Consider the following 24,067-nt stretch of genomic DNA (forward strand, 5'->3'; position numbering starts at 1 on the left):
TGCCACGCACACCAAACCCCCTCCCCCCCAACCACGCAAAGCCCTGAATATCGCTACCGCAGAGCTGCAATAAACAATATTTAAATACCCTCCAGCTATATTGGCGAAATGCTTCATGGGACCTGTAGTACTTGGCGCGTCGGTTGCCTGACCAGGTCCCTAGTGAAACAGTTGGGAGAACTGCAAGTCCCGTGCCGCCGCGCAGCCTTGGGGCCCACATGTGGCTGCGGTGTAGACGGGACTTGCTGGTCTGGAGAGACCGCCCCCGAACGCTGGCTCCTCTGCAGAATCGAGGATTGGCCGCGTGGCCCGCCTCGCTCGGCTGCTCATTGGCTGGCAGCGCGGAGTTAGTTACCGCGGTCCCCGGGCAGCGGGCGGCTGGCTGGGCGCTCGGCTTGCAGGGTGGCCGGAGCCGGCGGCCGTGCATGGGAGGGCGCGCGGGCTTCAGACCCTTCCCAGAGGGCTGCGGTTCTTCGCGGCCGTCTTAAGTTCCGCGCCTGCCGGGGAGCCGCGGGGAGGCCATGGCTGCCGTCGGCTTCAAGACTGCGGGCAGCGGCTTGTGGAAGGGTAACGGGGCTGGCTTACAGCTGGCCGCCGCCGTCTTCTGCCAGAGCTGCAGCTCCGCCGCCAGCAGCGGCCCCGGCGAGGGCAGGCGGGCGGGCTGGGGCCAGCAAAGGGCTCAGCACCAGTCTGCGGGGCAGTCCCCACCCCAGTCGGTCCCTGGCAGAGCCCGGAGAGCCGCGGAGCCCAGCCCGGCCGCAGGCAGTCCCCTGAGCAGCCAGCCCAGCCCTGCCGAGGGCGCCGACACTAAGTCCTACCTATGGGCCAGATACCACGAGATGAAAAAACTGGTGTATGGTAAGAACCGGCTCCGGGCACTGGGCCTGCCGCCTCCTGCGGTGCCTCGTACTGCTTCTCAGCTCCCGGGCCACGCTGCCCTCCCCCCGGGGTCCGGGCTGTGCCCTGCCTCCGGCACAGGGGGGACGGGGAACCGCTAGAGACTGAAGTGCTGCCAGCAAACCAGCCACCCGTCAGACCCAGCCCCATCCCGGCTCCGCCTCAGGCAGCCGCTTCCCCCGCAGGGAAAATGCCCTGCGGTCAGTCTCCAAGCGTGCACCCCCGGGGCTGTGCGGCAGCAAACTCCTGCGCTCGCAGTCAGCAGGTGGGCAGGCCCTCTGCCTGGTGGGTCACACCACGGGCCCTGCCCAGGGTGCTGGTCTGGGTACGGTTTGTAGTGCCCCAGCGTCCACGCTACAAAAGCATCACTGTAACGGGCACTAGTAGCCACCTTCCTTAATGGGTTGGGCATGCATCTGCCCCAGCAAAACTCAGACTTGTAAATCTCCACTTAATGTTGCCAGGACACTGGCACTTTTTGACAACGTGGTTGTTTACTGGTGGTGAATTATGACTCTGAATTTTTGTAAACATGGGCAAGGCAATGGATACAGAACTCCTTTTTGGAATACTTTCCATATCAAGATATTAGGCATGGGCAAACTTATGTCACCAGTACTTGTGTTGTACCTGTTCTGTGGTTAAATACAGGACTTCAGTCTCCAAGGCTGTCAAACCAGCGCCTTTCAGCACCTCTTCACTAAATTTTCTAAAACAGTTTGTTAGGCAGTTGCTTACCCAGCACAACATAAAGGAGGATATTCTCCTGTGGGTTTATTAATCCCTGGAATGCCCTGAGTAAGCACCCTTGCAAGGCTAGGTACAGTCTGACTTTTCTTTTTCTACTGTGAAATAGCTGTTTGTAAGGCTGTTATTGTTAGGAAGAGGAAGGAAGTGCTCCTGTTGTATAGTTATATGCATCTATGAAGACTGTGCTGCTTCTGTTTATATTTGCTTGTTTTATCTTGAGTGTTTTTCAAACAAAAGAAAAATGAGATTATAAAATGTAAGGTTCTGTATGTTCCTTAGTGGGATGTGCAAAGGTAAGTACTGTGTTTCCACAAGAGACAATAGGATGTGTTAAGTACATGCTGTCAGAATGGGTATGTTCATTTTAAGCCTCAAACTGCAAAAAAGTTCCAACTTGTCGGAGTCCTAATGTTGCTCTAGCAGTATCTTGGAGCTCATTTTTCCTTTTGTTTTATGCTAGTATTAAAAGAGGAGCGAGAACCTCTCTATTTAAAATTTTGAATCTTGAATGTATGTAGTGATAGAAGCTAGTACAATCTCTTGATAAATGTTTATTTAGCAACTTCACTTGCAGACTTCTTGACATGACTAACTATGGCTTCTTCTGTTTCCATTATTACAACAGTCTGCATTTGTGTGTGATATATCTGTGATGTCAATCTGTGCGATATGATTAGCAGTACCAAATGCAGAGTGCACAATATGTGAAGTAACTAATGTGCTTTTCTCAGACCTTCAGTAAGGTATTTTCCATACACTGTATAAAAAGGTCTGTGATTAATAACCTGCACAGGTGAAAACACACACAACCAGTTGTTGAGTCCTGGCAGGAAAAAGTGTAAATCCTGAATTCTTTGTGTCCCATAACTTGTTTATGATTTAAAACTGACTTACGCCAAATCTGATGTCAAAGATTTGCTCCTTGACTGACAGTTATTTCAAGTTTCTGTGGCAAATGAGCCTCTGTGGCTGAATTGCAAATGTTTGAGAGACTGACTACAGTGGAAAATGTTGTCAGATCTTTGATGAATCAATGTCATGTTTGGGTAAATCTTACAAATTCTGTATGTTACGAACACTCTTCTTCACCGATAAAGCATGTCTTTCTGCATTTTTCCCCATTATCAATGCTTATCAAGATGTAAATAGGAACTCTGCCTTTTGTAATTAGCTTTTGTGCAATTAGTGCTTGGTTCAGAGTTGGAACAGAATAATATATAGGGAAGCTTCTGTTTACACACACTAAACAGCAATGATACGGGTTTGGTGCGGGAAAGCACCATGCATCAGAAGTTCACAACCATTTCATGGAGTACTGGACATGCATTATACCATGGTGTGCTTGAACATGGCAATAAAGTTAATAGCTATGCAAAAGCTGATGTGATTAGAATTATGCACTTTTACTTATTGTGTACTTTTTTTTCAGTACAGCTTTCTTTATGTATGGTACCTCACCATTCAAAAACATTTTATATATTAACCGCTCGTCTAGCTTATGTATTTGTTTATATACTGTACTGTGGTCTCCATATTTTAATAAATGTGATATGGCAGAGGCATGCTCTGGGAAGAATGAGCCATATAGGAACAAAGCGGTAACAAAAATCACATGCTTCTGGGGATAATCTTATTACAGCTGGAGTGAGAAGTCACACTCTTCTCTTTCCTCAACCCCATCCAGGACCAACCGCTAACAATACTGCATAGTGCCCATGTATGTTCTAGGAGTTTTTTCAGATAAAGCAAACCAAAAAAAATCAGTTATTTGCTGCTGGAGGCAGAACATCAGGCTTGGTGGATGAATTAATCTGAACCAATATGTCAGTTCCTTCGTATTCTGACCACTAAATCCAAGGGAGTAAGATCTGATTGTTTTGTTAGTGCTACTGAGATTATGGTACTGAATTCTGACAAAAGTGGAAAACAAGTGACGATTTGGCTATGGAGACTTAGTAGATGTGTCCATTTCTAGGTACTGCTGAAGAGAGACTATGGTAAATTGAAGCTTTAACTTGGATTTTGGGAGAGACTAAAGCCAGTGCTTAATTTGTAATGAAAGAGGTGCCAGGGCTCAAGCAAGTTTGTTACTTTCATAACTGATGCAGAAAGCCCAGAGGTCCCAGGGCTATGAACTGCCAAGCCCAGAGGCACAAATTAAGCACTTACTAAAGCATGGATTTAAGGAATGCATGTGAATTTCAGTGGAGAATTGTTTTGAATTTAACAATATTTTGGAGATCACTTGCAAACTTGCCTCCCAAATTTGTAAAATAAATTAAGGTGACATCAGATACCAGAGTTCCTGAGGTGAGGTTGCAGGGGAAATGGTGATATTTTGGGAGTGGTTTGGTAGTTTTGAATATGTTATGTGGTTTAAATATGTTATGCTCTCGGCTATGGCTGAGCCGAGAGCTGATGAGTTTGGGGCATACAAAAAGGCCTGATCTGGAAATGTCCTCCTGGACTCCTGTTGTTGCTCACAGTTCCAAACTGAGAGAGGTCCTCAGCCCCTTGAAAGATTAGGCCCAAAGCAAGAAAAAGGTCATAGCAGTTAAGAGATGGGAAAACATGATATTGGAAAAGGGGTTGCAGAGAGGATTGGAGATGGTAACTGTAAAGTTGTTGCTGCATGTGTTTGACCTTTGTGTAAGAAACTCAAGTATGTAAACTGTGTGGGTTAATGGATTGCCTTGAGTAATACTGCAAAACACATTCAGTATCTCCCCCCCTTTTTTTTTTTCAATGAGATAGTATAAAATAAGAAGAGAAGTGTGGGCTTTTTTTGATGTTGATCCCTGTACATCATAGAGATGTCTTTCTTTGATCTAGCATGTTTTCATTCTGAACATGTTGCAAGTCTCAAGCAGACTCAAAGGCTCAAACAATAGGTGGCTCTGTCTTGTTGGTTCTCAGTGTAGCATCACTTGTTGTAGGCTACTCTTAAAACTAACATTTATAATATGTTGCAACTTAAGTAGTTTCTGTTGGGCAGAACTGGTAGCTAAATGTCCCAAGAATTACTACTGCAATAGGTGCTATACGAATTACTTAAAGTTTGGGTTTGGGAGTCAGGAGATCTCTAGTTTCAGTTCCCAGTTCTGTTATTGACCCCTGTCACCTTAAGCAAGTCACCATCTACCTCAGTTTCCCCAAATGTAGAATGAGGTTAATACCTGAAGCTCTTTGTGAGGCTCTAGATATCTGTGCTTGAAAAGTATTTTTAGAATGAAATTGCTACTTTAAAAACAGCAAAGTCAAATCCTCAGCATTGTTTCAGCATCATCTTTTGTCATTTAATACCCTTTGTTAGACCTGCACTTTGAGCACAAGTCCTGTTGGTCTTTGCCAAGATGGAGCCTACTGCCTTGATACTACAGAGCCATCTGTGGTGCTGGAAGATGTCTACCATAAGAACAAGGTCCCTGTACTGGCTGCTTTAGTCACAACATTTTTTTTTTTTTTTTTAACTACAGTAACTCCTCACTTAACATCGTCCTAATTAACTTTATTTTGTTACGTTGCTGATCAATTAGAGAACATGCTCATTTAAAGTTGCACAATGCTCCCTCTCGTTTGGCAGCCACCTGCTTTGTCCACTGCTTGCAGAAAGAGCAGCCCGTTGGAGCTAGCTGGTGGAACCAGGGTGGACCGGCAGCCCCCCTAAATTCCCTGTGCAGCAGCCGCACAGCAGACTGTCAAGTGTCGGGCAGTTCAGCTGTCCCTCCCCCACTGCTATGTGCTGCTCCTGCCCTCTGCCTTGGAGCTGCTCCCGGGAGCCTCCTGCTTGCTGTGCAGGAAGAGGGGCCCCAAGGTCAGTGTGTCCTCCCCCTCTCCTGCCCGGTGCTCCTCCACAGAGTGGAGGGGGAGCATGACAGGGCTCAGGAAGGAGGGAGCTTCCTGGCAGCAGCTGCTGTCTCAACTTGCTGATCTACTTTAAAAGGCAGTGTACTTAGAGTGGGGTCAGCATACTTAAAGGAGCAATGCGGGTGGGTCTCTCTCACACACGGGGTGTGTGTGGATCTGTCAGTAACACTCTCACACACAGTTTTTGTCTCTCTGCCATGCTGTATCTCCTCCCTCCATTCGTGCTGGCTTGTAGAGCGTGAGGCTATGTTAACAAGAGTGTGTTAACCCTTGAGGGCTCAGCTGAGTGGTAGTTCATCATTTAGCAGTAAGGCATTCCCTGGGAAAAATCCCACCCTCTGACTCCACCACCTCAACCAAGCTTCACAATCATCATTGCTGTGTACAGTATTAAATTGTTTGTTTAAATAAAATTTCCCTGGAACATAACCCCCCTATTTACATTGATTGTTATGGGGAAATTGGATTTGCTTAACATTGTTTCGCTTAAAGTATCATTTTTCAGGAACATGACTACGACATTAAGTGAGGAGTTACTGGTACTTTTAAATTTTTTTCAGATGCTGCTGTAAAATCCTACAAAACACCACTTTGGAAAATAATAAAGACGTGCTTGGAACCAGTAATGAAACTAGACACTTTTGGGGTTTATTAATTGCATATTTGAGGCAGGTGATTAAATATCAGGCAAAAAAGGTAATTTGCATGCAGAGTGCTTTTTAATGTGGGACATGGAGGAGAATCATGGCAAATATAGTGCGGCTTATCACTAGTCTTTCTTATTACTTGGTACTAAACATATGAGATTTAGAAGCTAATGCGTATGGCATTTTAAATTCCTTGGGGGGCATAGGGACTGTCTTTTTAAAACATTTTGGTTCTGACACTGAAGTGTTGAGAGTCTCCTTTGGATTACTGAGTACTCTTATCTGTTGCTGGTTAAAAATAGGATCTGAAAATGCACAATACATGATTGGACGTTTTTCAAGTCAACATAGGTCATATGGGATCCTGAAGTTTTCTTTTTTTTTTTTTAATAAATTGCCCAACTGTTAACAACTGTGCTCTCATTTTAGGTGTTAGGTATTATTGAGCTGTAACAGTTGTGGAACATTGCTGTGCAAGAGCAATGCAAGTTAGAACCTAGGGGGTGTTTTTAAATTAGCACCAGCAGCTGGTCAATATTTCAGATGACTTGCCATATTTAGTGGGTGAAGGGTGTTGCAGGCATTTTAGTGGTTGCAGAAATGCAAAAAAGATCTAACCAATACCCTTGCCTTCTGGCTGAAGTACGTATGCCAAGTTTCATCACAGGGAGTATATTCATGAGATGATTTAGAAGTCCCTGAGCAGTCATGTTTTAACAGGGCAATGTGACTGCTTCCCTAACCACAGCAGAGTTAGTAGGCAGTTGTAATAAATTACAATTATGCAATTTTTTTTTGTAGCAAGAGTTTGCTCTTTTTGCCCATACAATGATACTGCATCTATTAATTCGTATACTTGCTGCCTGGGTAAAATGCTGACTAGACAGTGACTAACTAGGATATTGCTGCTAACTGCAAAATGCTGCAGGATTTCAGTGCAAGGAGCAGCCCTGTTTTTATCAGGCTTGCAAGAGCCATTTTCCACTGGAGTTTCTCCTTTTCTAGCCTGTCATCCAGTTTTCCAAGCATCACCTATTTAAATGTGTTGGTCATAGCTGCTGGGCGCACCGAGCAACACGATGTTGACCTGCCATGGAATGAAGTCTTTCTGGTGCTGACCTAGTGATTTGAAGTGCATATTGTAGGACTAGTCTCTCTCCTACTGTATGATGAGCCTTTCACCTAGGGCAGTGATGTTCAAACAATTGTGGCCCTCAAGAGTGACTGTATTAAGAAGAACATTTGTATTTGATCATGAATTGAAAATGTGTTCCCTGAGCCAGGCTGTGCAATTTTTAAACTGAAGAGTTTGAATTAACCCCATTGCTCTGGGGGAAGATGCAGACGCTACCTCCCTAATTGCCCCCCATCAAAGCTGATATGAACTGGGGATGCTGTTAGGACTTGGAGTCTTTTCACTGTTACAGTTGTTTAGCAGTTCCAGGAGAGCTTTGGGTGCTCCATTGCCTTACCTGCCAGGGAGAGCTGGATATGGACTCAACTGCCTCTTCCACAGCCTAGAGGAGCAGCTAGCAAAGGATGACTCCCCTCCCTACACAAGGCAACCCAGGAGAGAGGGTGGAAATTGAGAACTACCAACCAATTATGGCTCCCTGATTCTGTGCCTGTTGCCCAGCCCTAGAGCAGGTATAGGATAGCTTGAATTTGCTGGGGACTCCCCGTGCCGGCAGGCAACTTGCAGCTTGTTTTCTTTCCCTTTGCCCTATCAGAGTGTGAGCTCCGGCCGGGAGCTCAGGGGCTGGGCAGGATGGTCCTGCGGGCCATAGTTTGCCCACCTCTGCTCTAGTGAGTCGGATATGCTCTGTGACATACATGTACACCTTCCATGAGCATAGCAGAATTTGAAAGAGCAATACATACCTCATGGCTTGTAATTGGTCAAATGTAATTCCTAATAGAATTCAGATCCATGTTCCTCATGTGCAATCAGCTATACACACTTAATGTCTTAAGCTGTTATAATATCTAGCAGAGTCATACATGAGACATGGAGAATATAAAACAAATATCTATATAATGCAGGAAGGGTGACTCTCTCAAAAAGCTCAGTACTTGCCTCTCCCCACTAGAGGCATGGTTCACTTCAGGCAAGGTACAAAAAAGCCCTGAAGTGTCTTGCTGTGGGGCCTGCTAGGGAGACCTGTTGGGACTCCACCTTAAAGAGCAGAAGGAAGGTGGGAATTGAGACTGGTGGTTATTTTGCCAAAACACAGTTCACTAATTCCTAATTTCAGCTGAATTCACCTGACTTGAAAAGCTTTCAAATGGCACCTAAATGGAAAGTCCACCAGAGTAAGCTGTATGTTAAGTAGTGATAAAAATGACCTGTTAAGTGTCTGGGGTGCTGTTTCAAGTGTAACATTAAAGGTTTGATATTTTCCTAGAAGAAACAGGAAATCCTGCTCTGAATAATAATAATAATTAATAATAATTTTTTTAAAAAAGAGCTTATACCAAGATGGCTTGGTATGGTGCTTGTGAGTATCAGAGCCACGTTCGTTATAACAGTGAACAGCTTGCCATCTGGGTACGTCATAGGCTATCATGGTATCATCTGGTGAGCAAGGCAGCTATGCTGGCCATGACATGAAACTGAGCCTGATTTCTTGCCAAAGACAAAATGATTTATAATGAAGCTGATATGTATCACAGGCCTGGCACTGACCTAATATGTGTCTGTGCCGTACACAGCCTTCCTTCAATGGGCATCTCAGGTTAGCATCTGGAGCTTTTGTTTTAAGATGCAGTCAAATACGTGGGGAGAGCCACGTATGTTGCAGAGGAAAAGCTCTTTTTATCCAGAGCCAAGTGATGTTGCAACTGTTCTTTGATCTACCTAAAGATGGAGTTGAACAAAGAGAGGAGTATTTCAGGAATGGGGAAAAATCATAGTATGAGTACTTGAGTGGTTAAATACTGTTGTGTGGTGAAAACATTGCACTGAGATTTAATTTTGGGGAGAGATCCAAGAAGGGAGTGTGTGGATCACAAAGTGGTTGTAGCAAAGAAGGTGAAAATGGAAAAGTTTTTCTGTTACAGCACTGGTTCCCTTAAGGTTTTAAATAAGGTGGGTGGACATGTATTCTGTGAGTGCTAATGGCATGGATGACCACCTAAGGTGTTGGAGTGGAACAAAGTTAGTGGCCAGCATAGGGGTGGGAGAGTACCAGAGGGGATAGGTGGCAATGTAGGCTGGATGGGAGAGAAACATCTGAAACTGATTGGTTTCAAAGAAACACTTGATGCCTGGTAAACTGGCTAACTCCCGTTATGCACACGCACAAAACTTGCTCCCTATGCCTAAAGAACTTTAAAAAGGACCAGCACGGTTTTATTTTTGACTTGGTGACAGTTGTGGGATGGATAGCTATGGAGTTCTTCCCCCATCCCCCCCACAAAAGAGTCACGGCTCAAGCAATAGCATAACGTATTTTCCCCGCACCATCACACTGGGTCTGGATAGAATTAGCAAAGCACTATGCAGTTGCAGAGCGAGAAGTCAGTCTGCGCATGGCGTTACAGGAGAGGGGATGTAGGGGTGCGCGGAGCTTTGGGATTCAGACCAGCGAGGGGTTGTCACCCAGAGCTGCAAGGCAGGCAGTACCTTAAATGCTATTCTGCTGTGGCTCTCGGCTCTGATACCAACAGCCAGCAGACACGTCTGCAGGTTACACCCTGACTTCTACTGCCCAAGTGGCCCCAACACCCACCCAGTCCCAAATTTCCCCCAAACCATCTGCCCAGTGACACGCTGCTGAGGTTCCCAGAGGCAGTGCTGGTGCTAGGCATAAGCAGGCTAAGAAATTGCTTAGGGCCCCAAGCAGCTCAAGGGGAAGGCCCGCCATTCTCTTTTTTTTAGAGTGGGGGGGGGAGGAAAGACACCCAAAAATATTCCTGCTTAGGCCTCCAGTGGGCCAGTACTGCCTCTGCCCACAATTGTGAATTACTGTGTTACCCTTCTCGGCCTCAGCAAGTGAGAATGTTGCTACCGCCAGACTCTGTGACAGCTAAGTATTTTGCTCCTTTAAAGAAACAGTACACTGCAGCTCAGCAATTTAACTGGGGTTTGACAAACACTTTGTTTCAATCGCAGCACTGAATTGGTTTTTAGTTAAAGTAAAACAAGTTTATTGAACAAAGTCAGGTTTAACTGATACCAAGTAAAAGGAGTAAAGAGAGAAATGGTTACAAACTAACAGTAAAAATATGCTTCTGAGGATGTGTCTGCACTTAAAATGCTAGTGTCACGGCTGCACCATTGTAGCAATTCCATGTAGATGCTACCTAAGCTGAAGGGAGGCATTCTCCTTTGGAGTACATAATCTACCTACCAACATGCAGTAACTAGGTCAATGGAAGAACTCTTCCGTCAACCTAGCGCTGTCTATATGGGAACTTTGGTCGACTTAACAATGCCACTCAGGGGTGTGGATTTTTCACTGACCTCATTTTCTAGTGTAGACCGGGCCTAAGACTAAAACTTAACTTCAGCAAGGTGCAATCTTTGCCTGAGTAAGTTTCTCACCTATATTCGGTTTCCAGAGACTTCAGCCCACTTGGTCGAAGGATCCAGTGTTCCTGTGATTTCAAGAGCTCTGGCCCCTTGATTCCCCCAAAGTGATGGACAACTATGGGGTTCTCTCCCTTTGTTTTTATAGTTCAGTAACTTTTGAAATATGTTCTTTGAAAAGTAAGACCAGACCAAGCAAATTGACTTTGTTTCAGGAGGCAGGCAGGTTTCCTGCTGTTCTTCCCTTCATCTTGACTTCTCATCTCCCTGCTGATTGTTTTGATTCTGCAATGCTTAATTTACACTGGAGACAGGTAGACAGCTACCTTCCCTCCTGTCTGGGGGAGAACCTGTTTCTCCATGTATTTAGTCAGACTTTAAATCTTATTTGTGAATATCCATAATTCCTCATATTGTGTTGATGCATACATTTCACAATTATATTAATCAGAGTGTCAGGTCTTTTATGAAACCCTGTTACTCAATACACCTTTATAATACAGTAATACTGTATACAATCAGTTGATTCAATTGCTTATCCTTTGAGATTCAGCCCCCATGTCTTTATAGCGAAGAGGCTGTCTCTCTTCCACACTCTAGTTTGATGGTTTGACAAGCTGGTGTTTCAAGGAGTTGTCATAGAGCTTAGCAGTAGTGAAACTTTCACTTGCTGGGGCTGAGATGGGTAACGCAGCAACTCACACTGCTGGGAAACCCAGCAGAGTGTCACAGGGCAGAATGTTTTGGGGGAATTCAGGACTGTGAGGGTGTTGGGGTGATTCAACAAACAGTACCTGGTTGGTGGAAATCGGGGTATGACCTGTGTGCTTGTCTGCTGGCTGTGGTGGTGTCTGGGCTGAGAGTCACAGCAGCATATCATTAAGGCACCCAAAGTTGCAGGGCAGGTGGTGACCCAACCTCTCACTGAACCCTAAAGTGTCACAGGATGTGTGGTGCAAGCTTGCAAGTGGTTTGTTCTACCCTGACTTCAACAGGAGATGAAGGTGCTCACCCCTCTGGTTTGGATCCTGTTGTGGTGAGCTGGGTGGGTCCTCTTGCTTCCCCCCACCCCTTCCCTTCTCCTTCCAAAAACTTATGCCCTCCAGCCATGAAAAAGTCAGCATGTCACACGTTCATGCATTGTTTTCAGGGTCAGAAAGAAATAAAGGGCCTGTTGAGACTTTCTCTAAACATAAATATTTATCACCTCATAAACAAACCTCTGAAATATTGTTTACATTGCTGTTGGGGGTTTTTGTTTTGTTTTGTTTTGTTTTCTTTCTTTAAGATCTTGAAGGACTCTATATGTCCACAAATGCATTCACACTCTTCAGCCTCTTCCAGGAACTCTGTCTCCAGCTTAGGGCTTGGCTATACTTACATTTTATAGTGCTCTAACTTGCTGGCTCAGAGGTGTGAAAAATCACCCCCTTGAGCACAGCAAGTCAGAGCGCTTTAAAGCTGGAAGAGAGCTCTTGTGTTTGCTGTGTAGTCACCAAGCCATCCACTCAGCTTCAGAGGTTTGCTTTCCATTATAACAGTTCTGCTGCAGTTCTTGCAGTATAGAAGAATTCAGACTAATCTTGGAGGGGGATTCTGACCAGAGGTGAGGTACATTTTCATAATGTTGGTTTCCCTTTCCTACCTTCAAAATAGCTCAAGTATTACTGCTACTGTGATCACTTGTCTGTTACTGAGTCAGCAATAGGTGCACTTGTGGGTTTCACATAGGATAATACAGCAGTGAGCCTCACCTTTTCTGTAACGGTAACAGATTAAGTCTTAATTGAAACCAGCCATTGCCACTATCTAATGTATAATAGTTTGATTTGCTCCAAATTGAGAATCGGAGTTGATTTTGGAATAGCCAAACACTGTTTTGGTTTGTGTGTACAACTGAATGGGAGGCAGATAGGAGTGCTCAGGAACGGAACCCATAACAGAGGCTCATCTCTAAGGGAAGAAAGCACATTTTATTTTATTTATGGGGTGGGGTGAGTAATGTGCTATGTTGTGTCCCCTTTCTATTCCCCTTCCCTTCTGTGTCTCCCCCCCCGGCCCCATGTGAGCAAGTTAGGGAACTTTATGTAAGGAAGTAGCACTTACTGCAGTTGGTCATCTTGTAGCGAAAGTTTGTGGACAATGGCAAGCTTGATGGTGTCTGCCCTGCTTCATTGTGGTGTTACAGTAGCCAGTTGGGGGAGAGGATACATAAGCATTCAGAATGACCAGGCTGTTTAAAAACTTTTTTGTGCCATTATGCAACTGAGCTAAACACTGCACTCATGATTGACTTAAAATGTACCTTCCTGTAAAGTCACAGAAAATTTGTAAGGTCTGGGAGATCTGTTTTGGCAATAGGTTCTCTGCTTCACTCTGATAAACAATTTTTATCAGCATTGCGCTTTCTAGGAGCCGTGTGTGTGTTTTTAAACTGCTTATCTTTCTCAGTGTACATGGGGAGCAGAGGGTGCAGTAAGAGTAGAGAAAATAAAATAACCAACCAGACGAAATGTGAATAACTCTTTCTTTTGTGAAGTCTTTCTAGTTCCATGGCAAGTGGATGACAAACAGTATCTTCTAGACCTTTGGTTTAATAATTCTGACTTCTTACAACTGATGTCTAGATTGTTTTGATGTCAAAATATGAACAAAAGGATATGTTTTCTGCATACCACAGTTAGCTATCACACAGCATGTCCAGCTGGTGCTACAGGTGACTAGCTGCTGTGATCCAGAAATTTGGCAGGTTTAAATCCCCAAATCCGTTTTATTTAATGTTACATAGGTCAGAAAATCAGTAACGTTGTTTTACATCTTGTCACTAAATAAATGTTAATCTTGCTGTTTTAAACAGGTGCCATGTTCACTAGGCGTGGCTGGAAACTTTATAATGCCTTTTCATGGGAAGAAATATTTTAGTAGTTTTAATATTAGACTTTGACAGCAGTATTACAAATCCCTTTCCTTGGAGGGGAAAAATAGCACTGTTTTACAAAGTAACTGCTTCCAGATTAAAAATAAATTAAATTTAATGTATGGTTTCTTTTCTCTCCACCCTGCCCCAATCCCCCCTCCAGATCTTCTTCCACCAGGAGTCTGCAATCTCCTTAACCCTGCAGCTATCTACGCAAATAATGAGATCAGCTTGAGAGATGTTGAGATCTATGGCTTTGATTATGATTATACATTAGCACAGTACTCTAATTTATTACACTCTATGATATTCAACACTGCCAGAGACATACTAATTGAACAGTACAAGGTAAACTTCTGATAATAGGATGGGTTTCTTTCATTAATCTTACTGTTTTCTTTTCCGCAAAATATTTTAGTAAAGCATTCCCTGTAAAGTTTGTTTTATTACCACTGTGTATGTATACATTGTCTGTTGTAGTGATAGCTATGTAATTATATATTTCATGAACCTGGCACTCTGTCTGCCAATCCGTTTCCCTTGGGACTTCTTGTAACGTTGCAAATGTCTGAGCATCTTCAGAGTTGCCACTATTTTAAAAAAAACAAAGAAACAAAAAACATTGCCACCACTCTATCTATATCTATATATCTATCTATCCTCCTCTTTCCTCCTAACCCCAAATCAGAAGATGGGCAACAGCCAGTACTGAGCTAATGATGGGCCCATGTAGCCCTAGAAACAAGTGATTTTATTTTTATAGTTAGTTATATGGGACTTAATGAGTTTTCTAGACTAAGTTGTTAAATATATCATATCATTGGATGTGCCTATGTTCTCTTGTCTTGTTTTATTTGACAGGTTAGCAGCACTTTTTGCGTTTAAGAAAAGAAATACAAAGCTGAGTACTTCAATATATACAAATTCCTATAGGTGTGTGGCTGAAGCTGCACTGCTTTCCCTAGTGTCCTAACCATGTCACACAATGGTTTTGCAATGGTATTTCCCCCTGTCATTTTAGGGCTTCAGGTCCATTCTCATTCTCTCTCCCCACACCCTCTGTGCCTCACCCATTCTTTCACAGTGGAGCAAAACTAAGTATTGGGACATAGGACAGCCTGTACCAATCCATTTAAAATTGGGATGCAGGATTCTTCCAGAAAATGGAAAAAAATATTATCAAAAGAACCAGTATATTTATGCCAGGATTTTCAAAAGAGCCTGATAAGTTAGGCATCTTAACACCCTGGCGCGCGCGCGCTCTCTCTCTCTCTCTCTCTCTCTCTCTCTCTCTCTCTCTCTCTCTCTCTCTCTCTCTTAAATTCCAGCCTACATCTTCTGCCAGGATCTCTGATATCATAGTGATGGGTACGGAATGAGATCCTACATATTTATTGGTTTCAGAGTAACAGCCATGTTAGTCTGTATTCGCAAAAAGAAAAGGAGTACTTGTGGCACCTTAGAGACTAACCATTTTTAAAAGAAAAGGAGTACTTGTGGCACCTTAGAGACTAACTAATTTTAAATTAAATTGGTTAGTCTCTAAGGTGCCACAAGTACTCCTTTTCTTTTTACATATTTATTGTGATTCTTTAGGGAACCCAACTAATGCATACAGAATAGGACACTTACAATCTTCAGAATGAATAGTCTGCTCACCGCAGGCTAACAGATGTGGCATCTGCCATGATGAATATGGCTTATAAATAAATCACTGACCATACAAAAAGGAAGTCTGTGTAGAATTTGTGGGTGTAGGATGACAGATGCCAGGAATTTTTAAATAGGGAATGTATGATATTGACTAATAATACCTATCATTACTAGGGCTTGGAAAACATAGTAGACACCTACTAGCCAGAGGTAGCTGTAAAAGACTGGGTGGGGAGAGAATCTGTATTTGCAAGGTCCAGGGGGAACTCTCTGATGAAGAGTCCCAGATACTGGGAAGGGTGGAGGGTATTAGGATCTCTCTCATTGTCTGGCATGAGTTCTAGTTAGAAAGTATCTGCAACTTGAAACTCCACTCCCTCTAGTAGTACTCTACCCATTTCTCAGCTTCCTTTCTGTGATTAAGAGAGAAAGTGTGGGCAGCAGAAAGCTCTGATTCATCAACCTCTTTCAAGCCCCCTGCCCCCCCTTCTTAATAATTTTTCATGTGTAGGTGGATGTGGGGGGGGGGGAGTTGTCATCCCCCAGGGAGTAGCTCCAGTGTCTACCTATGCTGTTTTTTGGGGGGGACGGTATAAGCTTTTTTTCCCCAACTGCAGCAGCATGAAACTGACAAGCTTCTTTCATTTCGTTGCTGCTCAGAAAAGATTTCAACTATGTCAGTTTTGTTTGGTGGCTGCTCGGCAGAGCTCTGAGCAACAGTAAATACAATGCAATTGTCTGTCTGCACACCTGGGAAGAGAGCCCTGAGGTGTTTCACATTTTGAAGTTCATCATAATGAGCACAAAGATTTAGAATAGCTTCTTTTTTTATTAAAATGAAATAAAACTCCAAAAGTTTAAATCATTCAGAAATTGGTGGCTTAGTATAGCTTTTTCTCATGCTGTTTGGGAAAAACTTCCCTTATATGATGGGTTTAGTAAGTGGCTTTCAAGCCCGTCTCAAGATACAGTTACTCTTTTCAGGGCACTAGGTATTTGGTATAGGAGTTAGGGATCAATTGCCCAAGCAAACATTCCAGTTTGTAGAATCCCAAATCTTGGCAGTTGCAGTATAGTTTTTGGGCATCTTTTGGTTCACTCAGGCCACTGTTGGATGGAGGGTACTGGGATTTGGTGGTCTAGGGGGCTAATTCAGTATACCAAATTCTTCATTCTCTTGTCAACTGGAAAAAATTTCTTAAATATCCGGCACTGCTTCACTGAACTAACTGCTTTCTCATGAAATATTTTCCAGTATCCAGAAGGACTCAAGAAATACGATTACCTTCCAGGATTTGCCATCAGAGGGCTTCACTATGATGTGCAAAAGGTGAACGACACACATTTAAATTTCATACTTGTTTTCTCTTGCACAGTATTGATCTGCCTGTCATATAACTCAGTCCCATCTCTTTCCTGTAATGACATGTGATAGAACAACTTTCAGAAGAATATGCACTAGGGATTGTTGTATCTGTCCCTGCATAGGTTCTTTTAGATTGTAATCTCCTTGGGACAAATGGAACTAATATAAAAGGCTGGCTACATGGAGTCTCTTGTGTTTCTCTCTCTCTCTCTCTCTCGTTTCTCTTTCTCAGTATTTTAATAGCCTTCAGTGATTTAAAAGGTATGTAGCTACAGCCTTTATTCACTGAAGAGGTGTTTTTCTTTCACTACTACCAGTATTTGAAATAGAGGGCCAGAACAACTCATTAAGCTTTGTAGCTTCTCAGACATTCCTTCTGAAGCCCTGTAATGTTTGAGAGGCTTAGAAGCACACAGAGTACAAGCTTTTGTTTAACCCTCCTTTTTCAATAACTTTAGATAACCACATAAAAGTATAGTTCTGAAAAATATATCACCTCGCTGCAGTTAAACAGCTTATATTCAGTAGGGAGACAGACAATTACTGGTACAAGCTAGTCTTCTTTTGATAGTCTGGTTATTTCTGAACCAATTAAGTGTGTTCAATCACTTCAGCATAACTAGAGAATGCACCCTTTTAAAGAGGAATGAAGGAATTTTATATTTCCCAGGTTGTCTTCTCTTCTGCCCAAGCTAAGCTGTAATGCTGAAACTGACATTATGGCAACAGTCTGTCCTGAATGTATGTTTCTGACTTTGCAGCAGGAGAGGTTGTCCAATCACTTTCTGTGTTCTGCTTGTGACTATCCAAGCACAGATTTCTGAAATAAGAGCACACATCACTCAGATGCAAGAAAACTGTTCCTTTCAATGGGTGGGTAGTAGTGTGGGCTGCCTTATTTCTCATTTCAAAACATGAAAATCAAGCTCTGTGCAAAAAGCGTGTACTGCCTGTTTGCTTTGGTTCAGCATAACTGCTTATTCCTGTTCAGAAGGTGGGAATGGAGGCTTGACAATAGTATGATGATATGCTAGATATGGGAGTGCCTCTTAGTTTAGGAACATTAGGGAACAATGTAACATGCACTCATAGAAGTGAAGGGATAAATTGTTCTGATACCACACTGTTATCTCTGATTCTCAGAGTGGTACTGGGTTAGTCTCAGAGGCCATACTTGGTTAAATTCCATTATGGCTATTGCATAATGCCTGGGGAAATAAAAAAGAAGGGATACCTTGTGAATAAAGAATATCAATACAAAAAGAGAGAAGGTCTAATGTTTCCATTCTGGAACAAGAATGGGAACTTGAGCATGGAGTAAAAAAGTAAAAAGAAAATAAGATTTGGCACAAAAACTTGAACTATTAGTTCTGCTTAAGTAAGATGTGACTCGCCTTAAATCTCCTTACACATAAGCCCCTCCCCTGCTATGTGTACACAAAGGATTTGTCTTAATGTTAAAGAACTCCTGTACTCCATTCCTCTTCCACCTGCAGCCCCCAGAAAAAGTTTGTAATAGGTCCTGAGTTGGAATGTAATATTATGTAATGCTTCAGTTCATGGCAATTTGGCATTTTTCCCTGTGATGTTCTAAAATGTCGCTATGAAGAGAGAAGTGATTTAAGCACAACTTAAAACTAACCTAATCTGAATGTATTTTTAACTAGAATTCATTTTTCTACTTTTTATTATTTCTTTGGGACATCAGTAAACTTAATCTGTTTGTTTTTTCCTGACTAAATTTATACCAAATGCAACCAATGAAGACTGTTCACCTTTCTCTCTTCACAGAGTCTTCTGATGAAGATTGATGCTTTCCATTATGTCCAGTTGGGGACTGCATATAGGTGTGTCATATATTAATGCATTTAGTAAATGCCCCAAGGGTTCATGCTGAAGATGGAGTGCAAAGTCTCACGTCTGTAAAGTTTTTGACTTAAATGGGGAAAGCAACCTTCTCTAGCTTATCCTGTCTCCACTTGCTAAGTAATGATTACAAGCTGTTGCCTGACATGCAGTTACAGGTGGCTGCTTTTATCAAGCATATGGAGCTAAGTGTGGGAGTGAAAATGTAACTTTTTTTTTTATGGACAGTGATGCATCTGATCACTTAACCCACTAAGTCTGCAGGTTGCAATGCAGTCTAATTAGTCAGAAAAATTGCCCTATGTCATTGGACTGGAGAAAGACTCACTCTCATAGAGCCGTCCATACATGAAAAAAGCCTATCCTGACAGGAGTATGCTCACCAATGCTGGAAAGAAAGCTGTTTGGAGATGAAAATAAGGATATGGATTTTAACTCCATTGGATGGAGGCATTTTTCTTGAGTGGAAAAAGTTGAGTAAAGTGCCAAGAAAAGTAATAGGGAGTGCCTTTCTTAAACAAGTGGGCCAGAAGTCCTTGAATAGAGCATTGGTATGTAGCACACAGATTACTTTGGCTGCTCTTGTGTTCACTACATGCTGCATCCTGGCGGTTGGAGTGACACACTCGATATAAAAGCTTTTCAAGTCCTAATCCTGTCTGGTTGTGTAAGCACCAGCAAGTCCCACTGACTTCCCTGGGAGACTTTAACCTGCTCAGCACCTTGCAGGATTGGACTTGAAGACTCTCCTTTGAGAAGCAAGGAGACCGATACAGAGCAATAGAACACATGAATGCTCCAATGCAAAAACTCTGAAGCGTTTCAGAGAACATTAAAGCAAAATATTATTTTGCTACTTTTTTGATGGCTGGAATAGTTAAATACTTTTTCCCAAATGAAGGCAACTAATGGCTAAAGTCCCCACCATACTTTTAAACTCTACTTTGGGCCAATGACTCCCAAAATGAAGCACATCAAATATTTGCCAATGTTAAGCAAACAATTCATTTACACTGAGGGAGCATGGTAAAGCTTCAGTATTGATTGTCCACTCTGTCTCTCTTCTCCCCCTCCTTCAACTCCCCCAAATAGGAAACAGGTACCCGAAATAGTAAATAGTCTGCAGACTTTCACCACTGCTCTCAGCACCTTCAATAACAATTGTGCATTACTTTTAGCAATATACAGCGTCATTAGACTGGGAAGGATAGAATTAATGTCATGTGGAACTCTGTCTGGACCTGGCCCTAGGATTTTCAGGGACCTAAACAAAGTAACAAATGTGTGTCAACATCAGCTTCCTCTGCCACAGGCTGTGGTGGCATCCCACTTTTAATTTTTTTTATTTTATTTTTTTTGAGGCACTGTTGCAGCCCTGCTCCCTCTCCCCCAGTCTCTTTGGATTGGGACAAGGCCAGAAGATGCAGCCAAAGCACAGCATTCTACGTGGGGGAGGGTGGCTAGAGAATTCTGCAATGAGCTATTGGTCTGATGTTTGGCTGGAAATGTCCCACGCTATGATGTTGAAAGATACATGTACCTGTACGTGCACAGTGAGATGGCATAACTTCTTAACCCTCCCATCCCCGAGATCTGTCTCCTGCCTAATGAATTCCCCTTTGCTTTTCAGCAGCCGGTATTGCAATTGGCAGGCAGACTCAGTCAGCCCTTGCATTCCTTTCCCCATATCACGGCCCCTGTCTAAGATTGCAAAAGGGTGGATCAGTGGGACTACATCCCTTTTAAGAACAAGTAGCTCATAACAGCAGTTCTATACAGGGGACAGTGTGTGCATACAACTCCACTAATATTGAAGTTGCCCTCTGCAGTGAAGGCTGGTCTAAAGCCATTGAATATGTTTCTCTGATTCAGCTTTGTCAAGCAAGAATAGACAGTGAAGGGGAATATTTTTTTAATTAATTCAGGGAACTAAATCAGTGAGGGCCAACTTTTGAGGTCCTAATTTGGGCAGATTTCTACTGATTGTAATGAGTTTATTTTAGATTTACAATAGAGACCTAAGAGTGTCCATTCGAAGACACGGACTCCCTTGACAGTTCTTAAAAACAGTTTGTGGGAGTATGGATGTGGGATTTGGCTCCTAATGATGATATGGCAAAAGCAAGAAAAGTCTCTTTTCAAAAATGATCTATCATTCTGGCTGTTCTGTTATCCTCTCCCAAGTACCAATATCCTATATATTTGAAGCAGACCTGACAAAGCATGGGAGACTCTGCAGTTGGGAACCATCCTGCACTGGCCTTAAGAAATAAGCCGTTCCTGGTTTTTTTTGGTGCGTGTTAGGATTCTGTATTAAAAGAAGTACTCATAAAATGGTGTATGTTTTGTTTCGTGAGCCTTTTGACTATGGAAGCTGACTGTTTTACTTGTGGAACAGTGCCTTTTCGCAGTTAAGCTCTGATTACGTTAAACCCCCAAGATTACCAGAGGCAGAGTTCCAAAATCAAAGAGAATTTCTTTTTCAACACTACCCTGTTTATGGTTCCCAGGCATTGCAACATCCTTCACTGAACCTGTATAAGAGGGTTATTTCAAATAACTTTTTTTTAAAGCTGTTTATAGAAATTGACTTTGTGTAAATATTTAAATTTTCTTTTAACAAGTAGGGTAACTTTAAAAAAAACTCTTCAAAGAGAATGTTCTGATCTGTTGAGTCAGAAGAAAGGGTCATAAAGGCTTGATGAGTAAATAGTTTGCAAAACAAGTAATTACAAAAAAATCCTGCATAAACGTGTGCCTCAGTCTGCAGATGTGGAGATAATTTTACGTAGCTTTTTAAATCCTGAAAGCATAGTTGAATGTTAGGGGGACATATTAGGTAAGGTTTACCCAGGTTTAATAGTCTTTTATGGAGACAACCTTCTTGGTTACGAAAGCTAAACTAACCAGTAAAATATATTTTAGCCTCAGTTCTGTGTTAAAAATATTTGCACAAGTTATACAAAGCCACATGAAACTTTTTTGTACACCATCACAGTTTCTTGCCATGTTAAGTTAGTAATACAATAATTACTGAAGGAACTCTGAATGAGTTTTAATTATACAATGCTGACTAGCTTGAATTGTACATTGGTCTTTGGTTGATACATGTGCTGCCTCTCTGAGAAGGAGAAGTTTTGCATCTTGGATTAGTCTGACCTTGCTATGGCAAGATCAAAGCCAGCCACCTCTGTTAAATGGTGTTTGTCCTCCTTGAGATAAAAATATATGGAACCCGAATCTCTTTCCCGTGTTAACTAAATCAAGGTATAGAGAAACTTCTCAATCAAGCTAGAGCCTGTTACCTACTCAAGATAGTTAAGTCCCTGGCAGACTGTGAAGAGCTACAAAAGGATCTCTCAAAACTGGGTGACTAGGCAACAAAATGGCAGATGAAATTCAGTGTTGATAAATGCAAAGTAATGCACATTGGAAAACATAATCCCAACTATACATATAAATTGATGGGGTCTAAATTAGCTGTTACCACTGAAGAAAGAGATCTTGGAGTCATGGATAGTTCTCTGAAAATATCCACTCAATGTGCAGCAGCAGTCCTGTGGAACTCCTTGCCACAGGATGTTGTGAAGGCTAAGACTATAACAGGGTTCAAAAAAGAACTAGATAAGTTCATGGAGGATAGGTCCATCCATGGCTGTTAGCCAGGATGGAGAGGGATGGTGTTGGAACCTGGGAATGGGTGACGGGATGGATCCCTTGATTACCTGTTCTGTTCATTCCGTCTGGGGCACCTGGCATTGGCCACGGTCTGACCCAGTATGGCCGTTCTTATGTTCTTATATTATGATCTTATGTATCTGTTTACAAATATCCTATGGAAGATTATCTCTGCTCTTTCAGAATTGTGGATATGAGTGAAATGTCATGTGGTGGTAAAAACAGACTTCATGCTAAGATCCACTTCTTCTCCACTTTAGAGCGTTATAGAAGGAGGTTACTCATCTTTCCTCTCTCCCCTCTGGTTTGCAGCCCAGTGGCTGCTAACATTTAGTGATGCAATTTTTTTTGTGATTTGTCTTGTAGAGGGCTAAAGCCAGTGCCTGATGAAGAGGTTATTGAATTGTATGGTGGTACGCAGCACATCCCGCTGTACCAGATGAGTGACTTCTATGGCAAGGTATTGTAGGCAGCACTTCAGTGCATTCTTTAAAACTGATATGTTGGCTTTTACTGTCAGCTGGGAACCTTCCTGCATAAGGAGTAAGTGAGAATGACTATAGCTTCTTCCAGATTAGAAAAGGACAACGCTTGCTAGTTTAAACACATTCTGCTTTTGTGGGAATTTACCCCAGAGCTTATTCAAGCGGATGTAGAAGTTGAGAACTACCTGCGGAAATATTTTTTTTAATCGTTGGGGTATTGGTCCAGGACTCAATGGCTCTCGATTGATAATGAGGTATGGTGTATTTCACATTCAGGTCACCCATTCAATTCCAGCCCACCTAATTAATGACAGTCATCAGGCCATTTAACAGCAATTGATATCTGCAAAGAGCCAACTCGTGTGTGTGTTCTCTAATGAACAAGCATCCCAGTATAGTTGGTACCAAGGTGGATTTGATTTAAATCACTAGTCAGGAAGACTCGATGTAATCATGGATTTCTAAATAAAAGTGCATTCTTGTTGATTGTTATAACCTTAATACATATTGTTCACAACTCAGAGATAGATGTAGGTTTCATTTTTAGAAGGTATACACTATATACATTTTTAAAGTGATTTATTTTGAAAACTTTTCAGATTCATTTTTCAGCTATATCAGAAAATGAATGATTGTTTGGTTATTTCATTTACCAAAGGTAATTGAAGCAGATATTTATGAAGTCATTGGGAGGTGAACTATCTCCAATTCACCAGGTTAATCATTAATATTTGAAGGATTATCTTGCTATGCTGTATCAGGAGGAGAACGTCACTGGATAGACATTTAAATTGTGTTATTTAACTAAAACAACAACATTATGTATCCTGGCTTTTTTTTCCCCAACAGCAAACATATAATATTTTAACAAAACAAGCATCTGACTTTTTGAATTTAGTTAAACATTCAAGTTTTTTAAAATCAGGTTTGTTTTTGTTAAAATTGTTTTTAATTAAAATAGTTAAATGAAATATTTAAAAAAACAAAAACTGATGTGTCAGCCAGGTCAACATGAGAAACTTAAAATATTGGCTTCTGCAGCTAACTCAGTCATCTTCACCTTCATTTTCCTGTTTGTTCATAATTGGAAAAGAAAAACAAGTTTTCCTGCTTTTTCAGGTCCCAAACGATTTCTCCATTTGGAATGAATTATTCCAAAGGAAGAAAATATTCTTTCTACACTGGCAGAAGAAGCTACTGCTGTTAAAAGTGAGATTATCACTTCAACAGTCTCTGAATCCAAGTGCTTAAGTGACTTCCACCAGTTCATTGGTGTGACTTTCTTTAAAACATCATCAGCAAACATATATTGCTTGAATGTTTCACCCTTAGCTCTGAAGTTTATTATAGTTGACATTATGGAGGGATGATTACATGTCATAGCCAACTCCTCTTCTTCAGCAGTTAAGG

The 24,067-nt window shown here is 42.2% G+C and overlaps 1 protein-coding gene across 2 annotated transcripts in view; it reads left to right on the forward strand.

The window, feature by feature from the left end:
- The first annotated feature begins 322 nt into the window (after window positions 1-322).
- NT5DC2 (5'-nucleotidase domain containing 2) overlaps window positions 323-24,067 on the forward strand; it is a 58,589-nt gene continuing 34,844 nt past the window's right edge. For both annotated transcript variants that reach the window (XM_073352445.1, XM_073352446.1), the window contains exons 1-5: window positions 323-858; window positions 13,773-13,957; window positions 16,518-16,592; window positions 18,420-18,475; window positions 22,539-22,632. In XM_073352445.1, coding sequence (XP_073208546.1) covers window positions 522-858; window positions 13,773-13,957; window positions 16,518-16,592; window positions 18,420-18,475; window positions 22,539-22,632 — 747 coding nt within the window. In that variant the 5' untranslated portion in view covers window positions 323-521. The remainder of the gene's footprint in view (window positions 859-13,772; window positions 13,958-16,517; window positions 16,593-18,419; window positions 18,476-22,538; window positions 22,633-24,067) is intronic.

Source organism: Lepidochelys kempii, chromosome 7 (assembly GCF_965140265.1).
Source record: "Lepidochelys kempii isolate rLepKem1 chromosome 7, rLepKem1.hap2, whole genome shotgun sequence".
Taxonomy (NCBI): domain Eukaryota; kingdom Metazoa; phylum Chordata; order Testudines; family Cheloniidae; genus Lepidochelys; species Lepidochelys kempii.